Source organism: Neltuma alba, unplaced genomic scaffold (assembly GCF_004799145.2).
Source record: "Neltuma alba isolate B1F8T4 unplaced genomic scaffold, ASM479914v2 tig00011685_pilon, whole genome shotgun sequence".
Lineage (NCBI taxonomy): Eukaryota > Viridiplantae > Streptophyta > Magnoliopsida > Fabales > Fabaceae > Neltuma > Neltuma alba.
In genome coordinates, this window is record NW_021636324.1 from 93,842 (window position 1) to 106,002 (window position 12,161).

Below are 12,161 nucleotides of genomic sequence, written 5' to 3' on the forward strand. Positions count from 1 at the left end.
GAGCGAGAAGCAGTGAGGGACAGTAGGGAGCAGAGCCACTATAATACCCCAAGAAAGTAAAGCCGATTCTCGATCTTGGAGTCTCGTGACATCAGTGTCTTGCTGGATGGTTGGTCCAGTGGTCCTCGCGTCCTATGTTCACTGTTTTTTAATCAAAATATGTAGCACAAATTTTTTTAACAAATTACGCTATTATAACCTATGTTTAGAAATGTTTTATACGATACGCAGTTTAAACAATTTTATCCTACAATTAATCATAATTAAGTATCGAAAGAGGATTGTGTTTTTATATAAGGTGTTGGTCTTAATCTTATTATGAAAAAGACAAATCAACAAAAAAAAAAGGACGAGAGCCCCAAAAATAAAGAAAAAACACAGTTTAGCTAACATTGTAAGGAGGGTATTGGTTAACCTTGCTGTGACTTTTGATGTTATATATATAAGTATCATTTTTCAGTCCCAAAAAAAACACACAGTTTAGCTAAACTGAAAAAATTATTACATATATTGATTAAGAACTTTATAATATAAATCTCAATTTTAATTAAATGTTCTAAAATTTGTGAAGACTTGGTTTTTAAATCCTGTTAATATTTAATTGCATTTAAAATTTTAAAGTAGTTTATATTAAATAATGATGTTATTCCCAACATATTTTCATGTTTATTTTAGTCTAATTAATCTTAAACAACAAACTCCTTCTGATTCAATTTTCGACACTTCAAATGCCGTCCTTTTTGAGTTAAGTGAGATGGTCGTAGCTATTATATTACGAGGGCGGCCCAGCCCAATTGACACGGGAAAACTGGACAGGCAGGAGAGGCAGGCCCATGATTCGCATTAGGACCATCCGGCTCTTGCTTGTTGAGTTTTTCTTCCGCTCTTGAAGCCCTGCCCTTCACGCGCTACTGCCACAAAATTCACTCACAATTGCATCAACCCTGTCAATTATTTGAACTTTTCACATTCTTACATTAATATTTTGAGATAAATGTAAATCAAGTTGATCACTAGGTAGGAAACAGCCCCCGAGCCCCCCGCCAGGAAGGAGACAGTCTTCGTCGTCTAGCATTTGCAATCAAACCGCTTCACTGCTGCGTACTTGCCATCACATATATGTGCACTGTCCATTTCATTTGTGTCTATGCTCCTTTTCTTTCTTTTCTTTTCTCAATGTTCCTTTTTTAATTGCCCCTCCACATTCCATTTATTTACTTTAAAAAAAAAAAAGAATGAGCATATGTATATTAAAAATGAATCAATAATATCTGCATCTTTTTATGGTAACAATTAATGAACACATTGCAGCATTTCTGCATCCGAGTTTAAAGAATCCAGCTGCAGCTTTAGAGGAGCAGAGTGAGATTGCCGCAGCTGCGAATTGAGAAATCATTTATGAGCACTGTACCTGCATCGTGTCCCCTTCCACGCTACGTATATGTAATCATCACGTATTCATTTAGCTGGTCGGCCTTTATTTTATAGTATCATTTTTACTGAAAATAACAATTAATTCAATCATCCCTAGCCATTTCAATAAAACATGAGTCTAAGAAGCCAAATATTTTCAGGATTGGTATTGCTATTTGCTGTCTGGTCAGGATTCCTCAATGACGCCTGACCAGGCATCAGTGAAAGAGAATTAAATTAAAAGAGCCATTTTTGTTGCTTCTGGGTACGTCGATCTTTTCTCATGAAAAAGCGTTGGTCTCAATATTTTATTGCCTGAGCAATATTCCCTCGGATCTCCCTCGATATCAAAGAAAAAAGCATCATGAGAAGAGGGAACATAAATTTATTCGGTAAAACAGAAACCAAATAGAGGAAAGATGCATGGAGGAATATGGGGTCAAATGAAATGTAATAATTTTCTGAATCTCTTCATTATTATATTGACGCTGATTTATTTTATGCATTTCTCCAGAATATTTCCTATGCCACGCCAAACGCCAACTATGTCTCATTAATAGCCTCCAATTCCAATCAGCTCAGATCTCTATAACAATGTTGACTCCTTTTATCTAGAATATGAGACGAGGTGAGGCCCCTGAAGCTTCCTGCTAGGTCTGAAGTCATAATATTTCCAACTTGATCTCCTATTAAGGTTAATGAACCCAGTTAATATTTGCAGCCCGATCTTTTAGTAAGATCACTTAATTTGCTGGTTTGAAGCTGCCACGATATGCAGATACCATCGTCCCACCATTCCGCATTTATGGATAAAATGGCAGCCAAGGGGGTCCCCTGCACAGGCCACATAATTGGGTTCCCTTTAAAGACGAACCACTTTATCTCTAGTGTTATGAAGCAACTAACTCATCATATGCGGTCGGTAATTTTGTTTTTATGTTACTAACTAACACTGCCAATTTTCAGAGTCTCCTAATGATGATAAAAAGACGGAGCTCTCAAATTTAGATAAAAGATATCGCACCAAAGATCCTCAACCTCATCATCGAAACTAATCATAGCGGTTTCTTTTTTTGTTTCGGTTACTATTAGAATAATATTCCCGTTATGAAAAATATTTTATTACACGATTAACATATTTCTGCTGCGAACCAATTTTAATATTACTTTAGTTTTTCCTTAGATATTAACTTTTGCCGCGTCAGGCCAGAGATTCCCGTGACAGTTGACGCTTTTAAACTGCGCAGAGATAACCCAGCTCTCGCTTCAGCCCCAAGTCCTCAACTGCAAAGCCCTTCATATATCCCTCTTGTTTCTCTGTTGGTAATAATCGCACATTACATTTTCATTAGTGGTTGTTTGCGTAAGAGAGAATGGCCAGTTCAGGATCGTTCTCGAGACAGGTGAATGGGAAGGAGGCCTGGAAATCGACGTCGAAGAGATGGAGTGGGAAAAACAAGCATGGCAGAGGTAGCGGGGGCATGAGCGTGGAGGCCAGCCTGAATCAAATGTGTGGAAATGAGGGCAATAAGACGGCAGCGAGAAAGAGAGTGATGGTGGTGGTTGATCACTCGTCGCATTCCAAGCATGCACTCATATGGGCAATCACCCATGTCGCTAATAAGGCTGATTTGCTCACTCTGCTTCACGTCGTCCCTCCACACACGCCTTCTCATTCTTCTTCTTCCACCTATCTCCTCAACTATCTTCTTTCCCTCTGTAAAGATTGCAGGCCCGAGGTATGTTTGTTTGAATTTGTAATCATTCTTCTCTTCGAATCTTGAGGGTAAACAAGGAGTTTTTCGTGTTCCCATATGCGTCCAGGGAGAGGCCAGGGATGGTTATTGCGCAGGTTAGATCTAGATTCTAGTTGGTCTATGGTAATTCTATGATATTGGAACCAGAAGTTGGAGTTCCTTTTCTGATATAATTATTTCTTTTTCCATGAATACTTTCTCCACATTTCTTCAGAAATATTCCCTTCACTCTGTTTACTTTCCAGAGGGAAATCATGGGCATTGCTCAGCTGCGTCAGCCTTTTCTTTTTCGAGTTGCCCCTTTGTCCCCCAGTTCCCCATCCCATTCCTCCCCCTTCACAGTGAAGTTAAAAAAAAAAACAGGAAAGGGGAAAAAAAGGTGAAAGAGAGATAGAAGTGAAAATAAGGTCCCTGCTGAATGTAGTTTTCAGTTTTCATTAAAGAAAGAAAGAAGGTCCTCTGCTTTCCAGAGTTTGTTAATGGAATCTTGTGTTGTTATGCGCGTGTGTGCGTGACATAGGCGGAAGTGGAGGCACTCGTAATTGAAGGACCAAAACTGAGCACCGTGACGAGCCAGGTGAAGAAGCTGGAGGTCTCGGTCTTGGTGTTGGGCCAAAAGAAGCCATCTCTTCTGTTCAACTGGTTAGACTTCAGTCCAGCCTTTGATCTCAGCCTTAACATGGTTTTCTCACTAATCAGCAATTGTGTCTGTGTAAACGATTGTGCTTTTGATATCCCGTTTTCCTTTGCGGACAGCCTATGTGGAAGCAGCAGCGCAGAGGAGTTTGTGGAACATTGCATCCACAATGTAGAGTGCTTGACAATAGGAGTGAGGAAACGAAGCCAAGGTACGAATGGGTACCTCATCAGCACAAAGTGGCAGAAGAACTTCTGGCTTCTGGCTTAGGTTTGTCGACTTAGTTGCCACTTACCACATCGCAAGGCATACATGAGAAGATTAACTTAATATATCTCATTTCTATCACTCAGTAACTATTAACATCTTCCTCCCTCGTACTAATGAAGTTACTTGTTGGGGTAGTCCTTGATTCTGTACGACTTCGGGAAACGATTCTGAACTATTTCTGTATGGAACCATAGACATGCTTATCAATATAAACAGCGAGTTGTAGGAAATAATATTTTTTGTAATTAACGAAAATTTCGACTTATTAAAATTTGTGTAAATACATAGTAACTGCTCTGCTTACTATAGAGAAAAGAATGCGTGTAAAATTTGGTGTAATCCATCCCATCTGCTGTGTTTTGAGTTATACGGACTTCATTAATCTATTGAGGACTAGAGACCACGGATTTCAACGACGGACCAATACCCAGGACCAGGAACTCATTGTTCCGTCAAAGAAAAACTAGAGTACGTGTGCAAACATTGTTCGCGGTGAGCCGGAAACGGGTGACCCTGTCGACACATTCTTCAATGCTCCATCATTGATTTCCCTCCTACCCCTACCCTACTCCACCCCTCGAAAAACTCAAAAAAGCATACAAGTTTATTTACGAAAACCTAATTAAACAAGACAATAACCAAAAAACAGAAACCGGATGTTGGGATCATTCAACTCGTTTGCACAAATAAGAATACATGTAATTACTAAAAATTTGAAAAATAAGGTAAAAGAACTGTACTAACATTCAATCCAGAAAGCGTAACACTAACAGGGTTTGGGGTAGGCGATGTATACTAGAAGCCGCGGGCGATATAAGAACAGAAATTACTCAAATCAATTTTTTCCCCTTTTTGTATCTCTTGCTATTACTGCCTTCCAAACGGCGGAAACCTGATACATGCCTAAACCAATTAGACTTTATCATCTAATTTATCATTTACAAGAGGAGCCATCTCCAATTTATTTCGAGGCGTTCGGGGCGTTCGAGGTGTGCCCGGAACAGGTGGCTGTTGGGAGAGCACATTCCTTACATATCCATAGAATGTACATCCCCCGAGAGTCACTGCACAGCCAACAGCATTCATAGGTGAAATTGGGTTTCTAAATATCAGCCAAGAAACGAGGACAGCGGCAGCAACCTGCATAAAAAGCATAATTCTCATTAATTAGAAAATGAAAATCACCATGACTGTAGACAACATGACATTTCTGGTCCAACATTTAACAACAGGTTATACTACCCTGACATAAGTGACAATCATGTAAAACCGAAGAACAGAAATTTCAACGACAATTGGGAGCAGGGAAATATGATGAGAAAGATGTGGAGGTGGTGGAGGAGTGGCATTCTTTTATTAAGAATGTTGAACATGAGATTGACTACATTTTTTCCAGGTATTGAATAGAAAAGAATAACAATTTTCAGCTAATACATATATATAGCCAATTGACAATGACAGTTATGAGTTTAAACATGACCTAAAAGTATCGTAGGACAATGTATCTAATTCTGATCGATATCTCACCTTAAGGTTACCAGCAACATTAAACGTTACAGCAGTGGTCGAGTGAATCACATAGAAAATGGAGAAGTTAAGGCAGAAAGCCAAAATCCCCGAACTCAAAATAATGATGAGGGCTGTCCAAGGATATGGATGAGAGCCAAGCCACTCCAGAATTCCATTGCCTTCAAGCAACATTGCAGGTGCCGCCAAGATCATGGTTGCAAATGGTGCCATATAATAAACTGTATTGATGCTAAAGATGCACACCCAAAAAAAAAAAAAAATTCAGCATATGCATTGCACTAATGCCACGCTACATATATGCACAGAACAGAAGGTATAGGAGGCACGAGGCAGCTACAGGTTATCACAGTAACGTGTGTGAGAAAGATATCAAGTTACCCAGTGGCAACACTTGCTCTTTTTGGTGCAAATTGCTGCTTGACCAATACCCATCAGTTTTTCATGCCTGATAGATGATGGTAGCAGGCGCTGTGATCAAATTTGTTAGCACCCAAAATTTATTTAGCTCCAATATGCAAAATTTTCTATCACTCTATTAGGGAAAGGGTTCTTCAGAAAATTGGATCAGTAAAGTGTTTGTAGGGATTGAAAATTCATTGATGAACAGAAGGTGTAAGTATTGGATAATTTAATCTCATCGATAACTGGCGAGTATGGGAAAGGAAAAAATAAAATACAAGGAAGAGACAAGCATAATGACCCTACCTGTCAAATTTATATCCATGCAGCAGAGACTCCGCAAGAATAGTCTTGGTGGATGTAGCCAAACAGCCAAATAAGGCAGCACAGAATCCGAACATATTAAAACTAAGCTCTGTAATAGATGTGAGAAGAATTCCTCCAACAATGGGCACGAGAGAAGCCCAGATACGCCAATCAAAATATTTTCTCCAAACTAGCCATTGCAACACAACTGTGAAAGTCCATAAAAATCAGATGAATTTATCCTTAATAAGTTTGAGATGAAGCAGGTGAAGGTAAGATTACACAATAATTGAGCCTCACCTGTCGTTGCAGGCGTGAATGATTTTATTGTCTGCATAAAAGATACTGGAATGTATCGCAAGCTTACATTCCCCAAAACTATGTTAATACAGAACACAAATGACATTGGAAAGATTCTTTTCCAGCGATCTTCCGGGTCAACAGCTATAAGTGGTTTAAGTTTCAGCACCTTGATAGCTATGTATGCTCCAATGGCTGAGCAGATGAAGTGGACACAGGATACTGATAAGGGAAACTTGAAATCCAATTTCTGCAAAAGAAGGAAATTTTAGACTCATAGTAGTTGCCGTCACTCATACAGGTTTAATATGACAACTAGGGGCCAGTGTGAACAATAAGGATACCAATAGCCTAAAGATGTGGAAGAAACAATAAAAATTGAAGAACATTTTTTTTTCCTCATGTAGACAGAACAAAATATGAAGAAATTTAATAATCGGCTGGATCGATCATTAACGTCTTTCTCAGATATTCTAGACATATGAAGTAATGAATGCAGGTTAAGAATATCAGATGAAGTTAAGAGATCAACATAAAATGGAACCAAGTTTGTGGATGATTTGCCGGGGGAGTGTCCAAGCTTCGTTAAGAAAACGGCCCTCTTCAAGAAGTTTTAAAGACAAACCAAAACTCGTTCAAATTTAAACAGGTATGCCACTATTCTTAGTAAGTTCATCACATTTTGAAGTCTCCCAAAATAACTTCCTAATCTTAAACAGGTACATTGTATCACCCGGAGGGGGGGGGGGGGACGATGCATTGAGTCCTTCAGCATATTTTGAGTAATTGTTTAAACTCTTTGTATGTATCTCAGATGCCGGCCAGAAGAATAGAGTTTATGATCACAAATTGAAATAGTCCGGGGAGGAAGTCAGATTCAAGAAATACAAATTCCCGTTCAGTAAGTACTGCCAAATAAAAATAGATTAAGCGTTTAAAATTAATGAACAGTATGTTTTTGAAGGGCCGCAACAGCACTAGGCCACTTAAGAAAACGCAATTTTGAAGCATGTCTAGTTCGATGACAAAAAAGAGCAGCTGTGCCCCCGGGGGGGGAGGGGGACTACGAGTCAAAAGTTTGCCTCATACAGCTTTGCAGGTTTACATATAACCCACATGGAACAGAAGTGACAAATCTTTCTCAATTGGCAAGACAAACGTAGTATTCCTCATTGCTCTCGAATTAGACCAAATAAACAGCTTAAGATTTGCAATTAATTGGGACATGAGAATTGAACGCGATAACCAAAAGATGCCAACATCACATAAAACTCAAAATTTAAAACCAAAATAAAGGGGAATAGAGGCATATGGCGCTCCACGAAATTCGATGGGCGAATGGAAGGATTGTAGATCAACAATCAGATGAACGAGATACAGACCTGGAAGATCCATTTGTTAACGATAATTACAGTGACATTGAAAGTCCACCATTGAAGAATTGCCAAGAGGGATCTGATCACGCTCCACTGACAAACTAGGCTCTCTTCCATCCCCTCGTCCAATAGCCCAAAACATATCAAACAACTCAACCCAGGATTTTAACAGGCCCGAGTGAATTTCGGAGCCCGTTCGATGAGTCTCTGATGGAGAGCAACAGCTGCGAGTTCCACCAGGACAATTTAGAGAGAGACAAGGGAAGGCTAGGGACGGAAGAGAGCTGGAAACTGTGACTATAAGGATATCTCTGCCACTCTAATCACATGTGATTTGTGTCCCTGCCACTCCGTAAGGCAAATTCTAACGTGTTTTTCTTTGCCTCTCTTTATCTCTCTTGATTCAACATATCACGCCATGGAGATGAAAATTATGTTTCTGACGTTGCCTTTGGAGGCCAAGTCCCATTCCGCTTTCTCGCTGGCATTCATCTTTGGGGGACTGTGGGTCCCGCGGCATGGGGTTCTCCGTCCAAGGTTTGGGCTTGGGCGGAGTCAGTTGGGTTAGAAAATCACAGCCATTCAATGTACGCAGCCCTTGATTTTTCCATTGACCATAATTTTTTTTTTAATGTTATAATGAGTTTTTCCTACTAAAATTTGTCATGGCTACTGTACATAGAGATTAAAGCATATTATTTTAAATCGTTACGCGTGATGCGATGATGAATAAATGAGAGTTTGTGACAATATGGTACTTAATTAAAATGTTTTTAATTGATCTTCCAGTGACTTGTATTACCAGGTGATCACAGAACAGCAATACGTTTTTTCACAAAATTATGTATTCGTCAGGCATATTCGAGATAGAAACTCAAGGGTGACGTGTCTGTATGTGTGAATTTTTTTGGTGAAAATTTATGTGATTTGTTTCATTGCCATGCCGTGCATTCAAATCACCAATTTAATATCTGACCAAAAAAGATCATAACATGTGTATTCATCCTAACGAAGTACGGTGTGCGTGTCATCGTAAACAAACACTTGGGAAATAATTTTGAATAAAAAGGGATGAGCTGGTGGACCTGCAGGTGACATTAGTTTGGTATCCAGTATTTGAATGGCTAATGCATTGATTATTAATGAATGGTCATTCATTAATATATTTCCATTAACACATCCTCTCTCTAAAATGCTGGTTTTTGCTTTTGCCGATAACAGCCAATTAATGGATCAAAACTATAAACACACGTCCAAACGAATCGACTGAGGAAATTTACCAAGCAGGCGTCAGAGGCGAACTATATATATGGGCAAGTGTGTGTGCGCGCGCGCGCGCGTGTCATGCATGGCGATTGCTGCACAGAGACGACACAGGTGTGTATGTATATATGAACAACTACCCACTCTCACAGCTACAAAATGAGTGTCGAAACTCGAAATCCGAAATCCAACCCAGTGCTGCTCATAAATATAAAGTATAAATAATACCAGTATAATCTTTCTGTGCCGCTAAATATAGAATGATTTCCTCAAAAAGGGGGGAAACGAAGGCTGTTTCCTCGCCCTGCCTGTTTCTTCAAAGCGACAAGATCCACCTCTTTTATTTGCATTCGAGTTGCATATGCTCTGAAAACGTTCATTGAATTTGTTTTATGTCTAAGAGGACATATATATGGAGCTAGCCTGCTTCGCCCAAGCCTCCGAGAAAGTAAATTAAAGGTGACAAAAACCAAAATTGCCTCCGCAGATGCAACGATCTGTGCCGAGCCGTGTATTTACAGAGTAAAAAAAAGGACTTGTACCTGTTTTGCTATCTATTGCCTTATCTTCAGTATCTCCACGGCATCCAACATATTTAACACGAAATGACAAAGTTTGGAGCAAGTTTGCCAGAGCAGGGCACGTGGAATTGCTAAATAAGTTACCAATCAAACGATCCACGATAACAATATGATGCGGACTTTTAACTGATGCTCGTGGCCCGTGGCTAGGACCAGCCAATATATATATGTGCGTTGACTAGTTAAAGAAATCGAATAAAAAACGCCTGGAAGTCCATCTGGGTTGGTCGCTTGAACAAGATGAGGGGATCCAGGCACCAATCTTAGAATGCCCATGACGTTGTTGTTATCAGCACTCGGTAATACGTACTAGCTATATTTTTTAATGGAGTCGCGAATTCGAAGTACGTGTCTGTGTTGAAGGTATATAAATATATTCCTTCCGCTAAGCATAATTTTGCAGCATCAAAGAAAGATTTTGCAGCCATGAGGAACATCTTGCAATTGATAATTCGTGTTCGAAATCCGGGTTGACCTTGCCTCTTTGCTAGCCAGTTAGCACAGCGAATAAGTTCCCATGATCGCTGCGCGGAATATATAGTAGTATATCCCTTCCGGCATTAGCTTCCGAAATCCGAATTCGTTGCCCTGCCTCCCTTTTTAGGATTTTTTTGGATCAACATTGCAATAATACTTATAAACACTTTCACACAAATTGAGACAAAACTCTTTTTACATATTTATTTTTTGTTTCGCAAATCACATTTGAAAAACGACTTATAAGTCATTTTAAATAAGCTCTTAGTCATCTAATGAAACGAGATTACCTGCTCCAGCTGGGTCATAGAATACATCCAACTCGCCACCAATTTTATGTCCTCTGGTACTGCACAACAAAGAGTTGAGCCGCGTGTGAGGCGTGAATAACCCCGGATGCGGTTGCTCGGAATGGATCCAAGTTTTGATTAAAAGCCCACACGCCACGAACCAAGAGGGTTGATACATGATGAAAAAGTACTCAACCGTGTTAAATGCAAAATAAAAAATAAAATAAAAATGCAATTCTAAATATTATTAAAAATTACTTTAAAGTGCCCGTATATATATCGATTAGTTTATATTACCTCCCCTGATTAATATACAGCTTAGTTAACTAATTTCGAGAAGATTATAAAAATTAGTTAGGTTAATTATCTATAATAAATAAATATTTATTCTTTAAAATATTATTAATAATCATGTGTGTTTGAACTACCCATTAATAGTAACTCCTTAACATATACATAATTATTATAGGGATTACGTGAGAGCAAAATAGATAAATATTTGAGACAAAATCAATTGGAGTTTTATATTTAGGATTAAACTAAATATCAAACTAGGATAAAAGGTAGTAACATCTTTTTGCCAAACAATATATCTAAAAAAAGGGGAGAAAAGACTGGTATGTAGTTCTACCTCCGATCCTTAATATAAAACCTTGTTTGGTTTTTATTTTGGTCTTAGATATAAGATCCTAATCCAATTTGTCTCTTATATTTATGTATTTTTTTTCAAGTTAATCATTTTAACAATAGTAGTTATAACCAATACATTTGATTAGTAAGGATATTTTTAGAAGGATAACATTTATTTATTACAAATAACTAACTTAACTTCTTTTTTTAATCTCCTCAAATTAGCCAACTAATTCTTATAATTATGATTGGATGTAGTATTAAGTATTATTGGAAAGCAAATATTTTAGAACGTTTCATACTACTTAGCCCCGTCCGTTTTCTCCTCCCCCCCCCCCAGGGGCGGGAATTCCCTCCTTCCCAACCTGTCAAAGCAAGATTTAAAATCCCTCCTACCCCTTAAACCCGATAGACTCTCAAATTAACAAGATGGTATGATCGTCCTTGATGAGGAGTACCCTTCATCATTGCTCTTTTGGTCATATATGCAAGGCAGAGAGAAAATATTTTTTTAAACGCTATTTATAAACTATATCATTAATTTTTAATATGAATGTGTCATTTAACCTTTTATTTACTATTTTGTAGATCATTATTTTATTATAAAGTATATGTATTAAATTGAGATAAAGTTAAAAAGTTATTAAATTTTAAAATAAGTTAATATGGTTTTTTCCCCTAATCATAGCAAAACATGTTAAAAGTAACTTATGAATGGAATACTGAGTGTTTTGCAAGGACTTTAAATTCTGACTTATGATATTGTGTGATCAAATGAATTGACATTAAAAATACAGAATTGGTATATTGCTTATAACCTTTCTATTGTGTTTAGATTTGGTTGACTTTAATTTCATCTAGATTTTTCCATTAATTTTATCTGGATTTATATAATAAAATTAAGTATATATTATGTGACAAACACGTCATTG

At 38.1% G+C, this 12,161-nt stretch overlaps 2 protein-coding genes across 3 annotated transcripts; one reads left to right on the top strand and one right to left on the bottom strand.

Annotated features, from left to right (window-relative positions):
- The first annotated feature begins 2,766 nt into the window (after window positions 1-2,766).
- LOC114716675 (uncharacterized) lies at window positions 2,767-4,252 on the top strand. Of its 2 annotated transcripts, XM_028901707.1 has the most exons (3): window positions 2,767-3,152; window positions 3,691-3,812; window positions 3,927-4,252. In XM_028901707.1, the coding sequence occupies exons 1-3, from the start codon at window positions 2,787-2,789 to the stop codon at window positions 4,075-4,077; spliced, it is 639 nt and encodes a 212-aa protein (XP_028757540.1). In that variant the 5' UTR covers window positions 2,767-2,786; the 3' UTR covers window positions 4,078-4,252. The 2 variants fall into 2 exon arrangements, with proteins under 2 accessions (XP_028757540.1, XP_028757539.1); XM_028901706.1 differs by having other exon boundaries at window positions 3,691-4,252.
- A 571-nt stretch (window positions 4,253-4,823) lies between these two features.
- LOC114716673 (UDP-galactose transporter 1) lies at window positions 4,824-8,433 on the bottom strand. The gene is made up of 5 exons (XM_028901704.1): window positions 7,995-8,433; window positions 6,613-6,862; window positions 6,313-6,520; window positions 5,605-5,836; window positions 4,824-5,217 (listed from the first exon to the last, which is right to left on the bottom strand). The coding sequence occupies exons 1-5, from the start codon at window positions 8,103-8,105 to the stop codon at window positions 4,990-4,992; spliced, it is 1,029 nt and encodes a 342-aa protein (XP_028757537.1). The 5' UTR covers window positions 8,106-8,433; the 3' UTR covers window positions 4,824-4,989.
- Window positions 8,434-12,161: the final 3,728 nt, after the last annotated feature.

Bases quoted from the DNA above. Each gene is read 5' to 3' on its own strand.
- LOC114716675 (XM_028901706.1), top strand. From the start codon at position 2,787: ATGGCCAGTTCAGGATCGTTCTCGAGACAGGTGAATGGGAAGGAGGCC. The intron at 3,153-3,690 runs GTATGTTTGTTT...TGCGTGACATAG, and splicing joins GTAAAGATTGCAGGCCCGAG to GCGGAAGTGGAGGCACTCGT.
- LOC114716673 (XM_028901704.1), bottom strand. From the start codon at position 8,105: ATGGAAGAGAGCCTAGTTTGTCAGTGGAGCGTGATCAGATCCCTCTTG. The intron at 5,837-6,312 runs GTAGGGTCATTA...GTGCATCTTTAG, and splicing joins CATGGATATAAATTTGACAG to CATCAATACAGTTTATTATA. The intron at 5,218-5,604 runs GTGAGATATCGA...CTTTTTATGCAG, and splicing joins ATGTTGCTGGTAACCTTAAG to GTTGCTGCCGCTGTCCTCGT.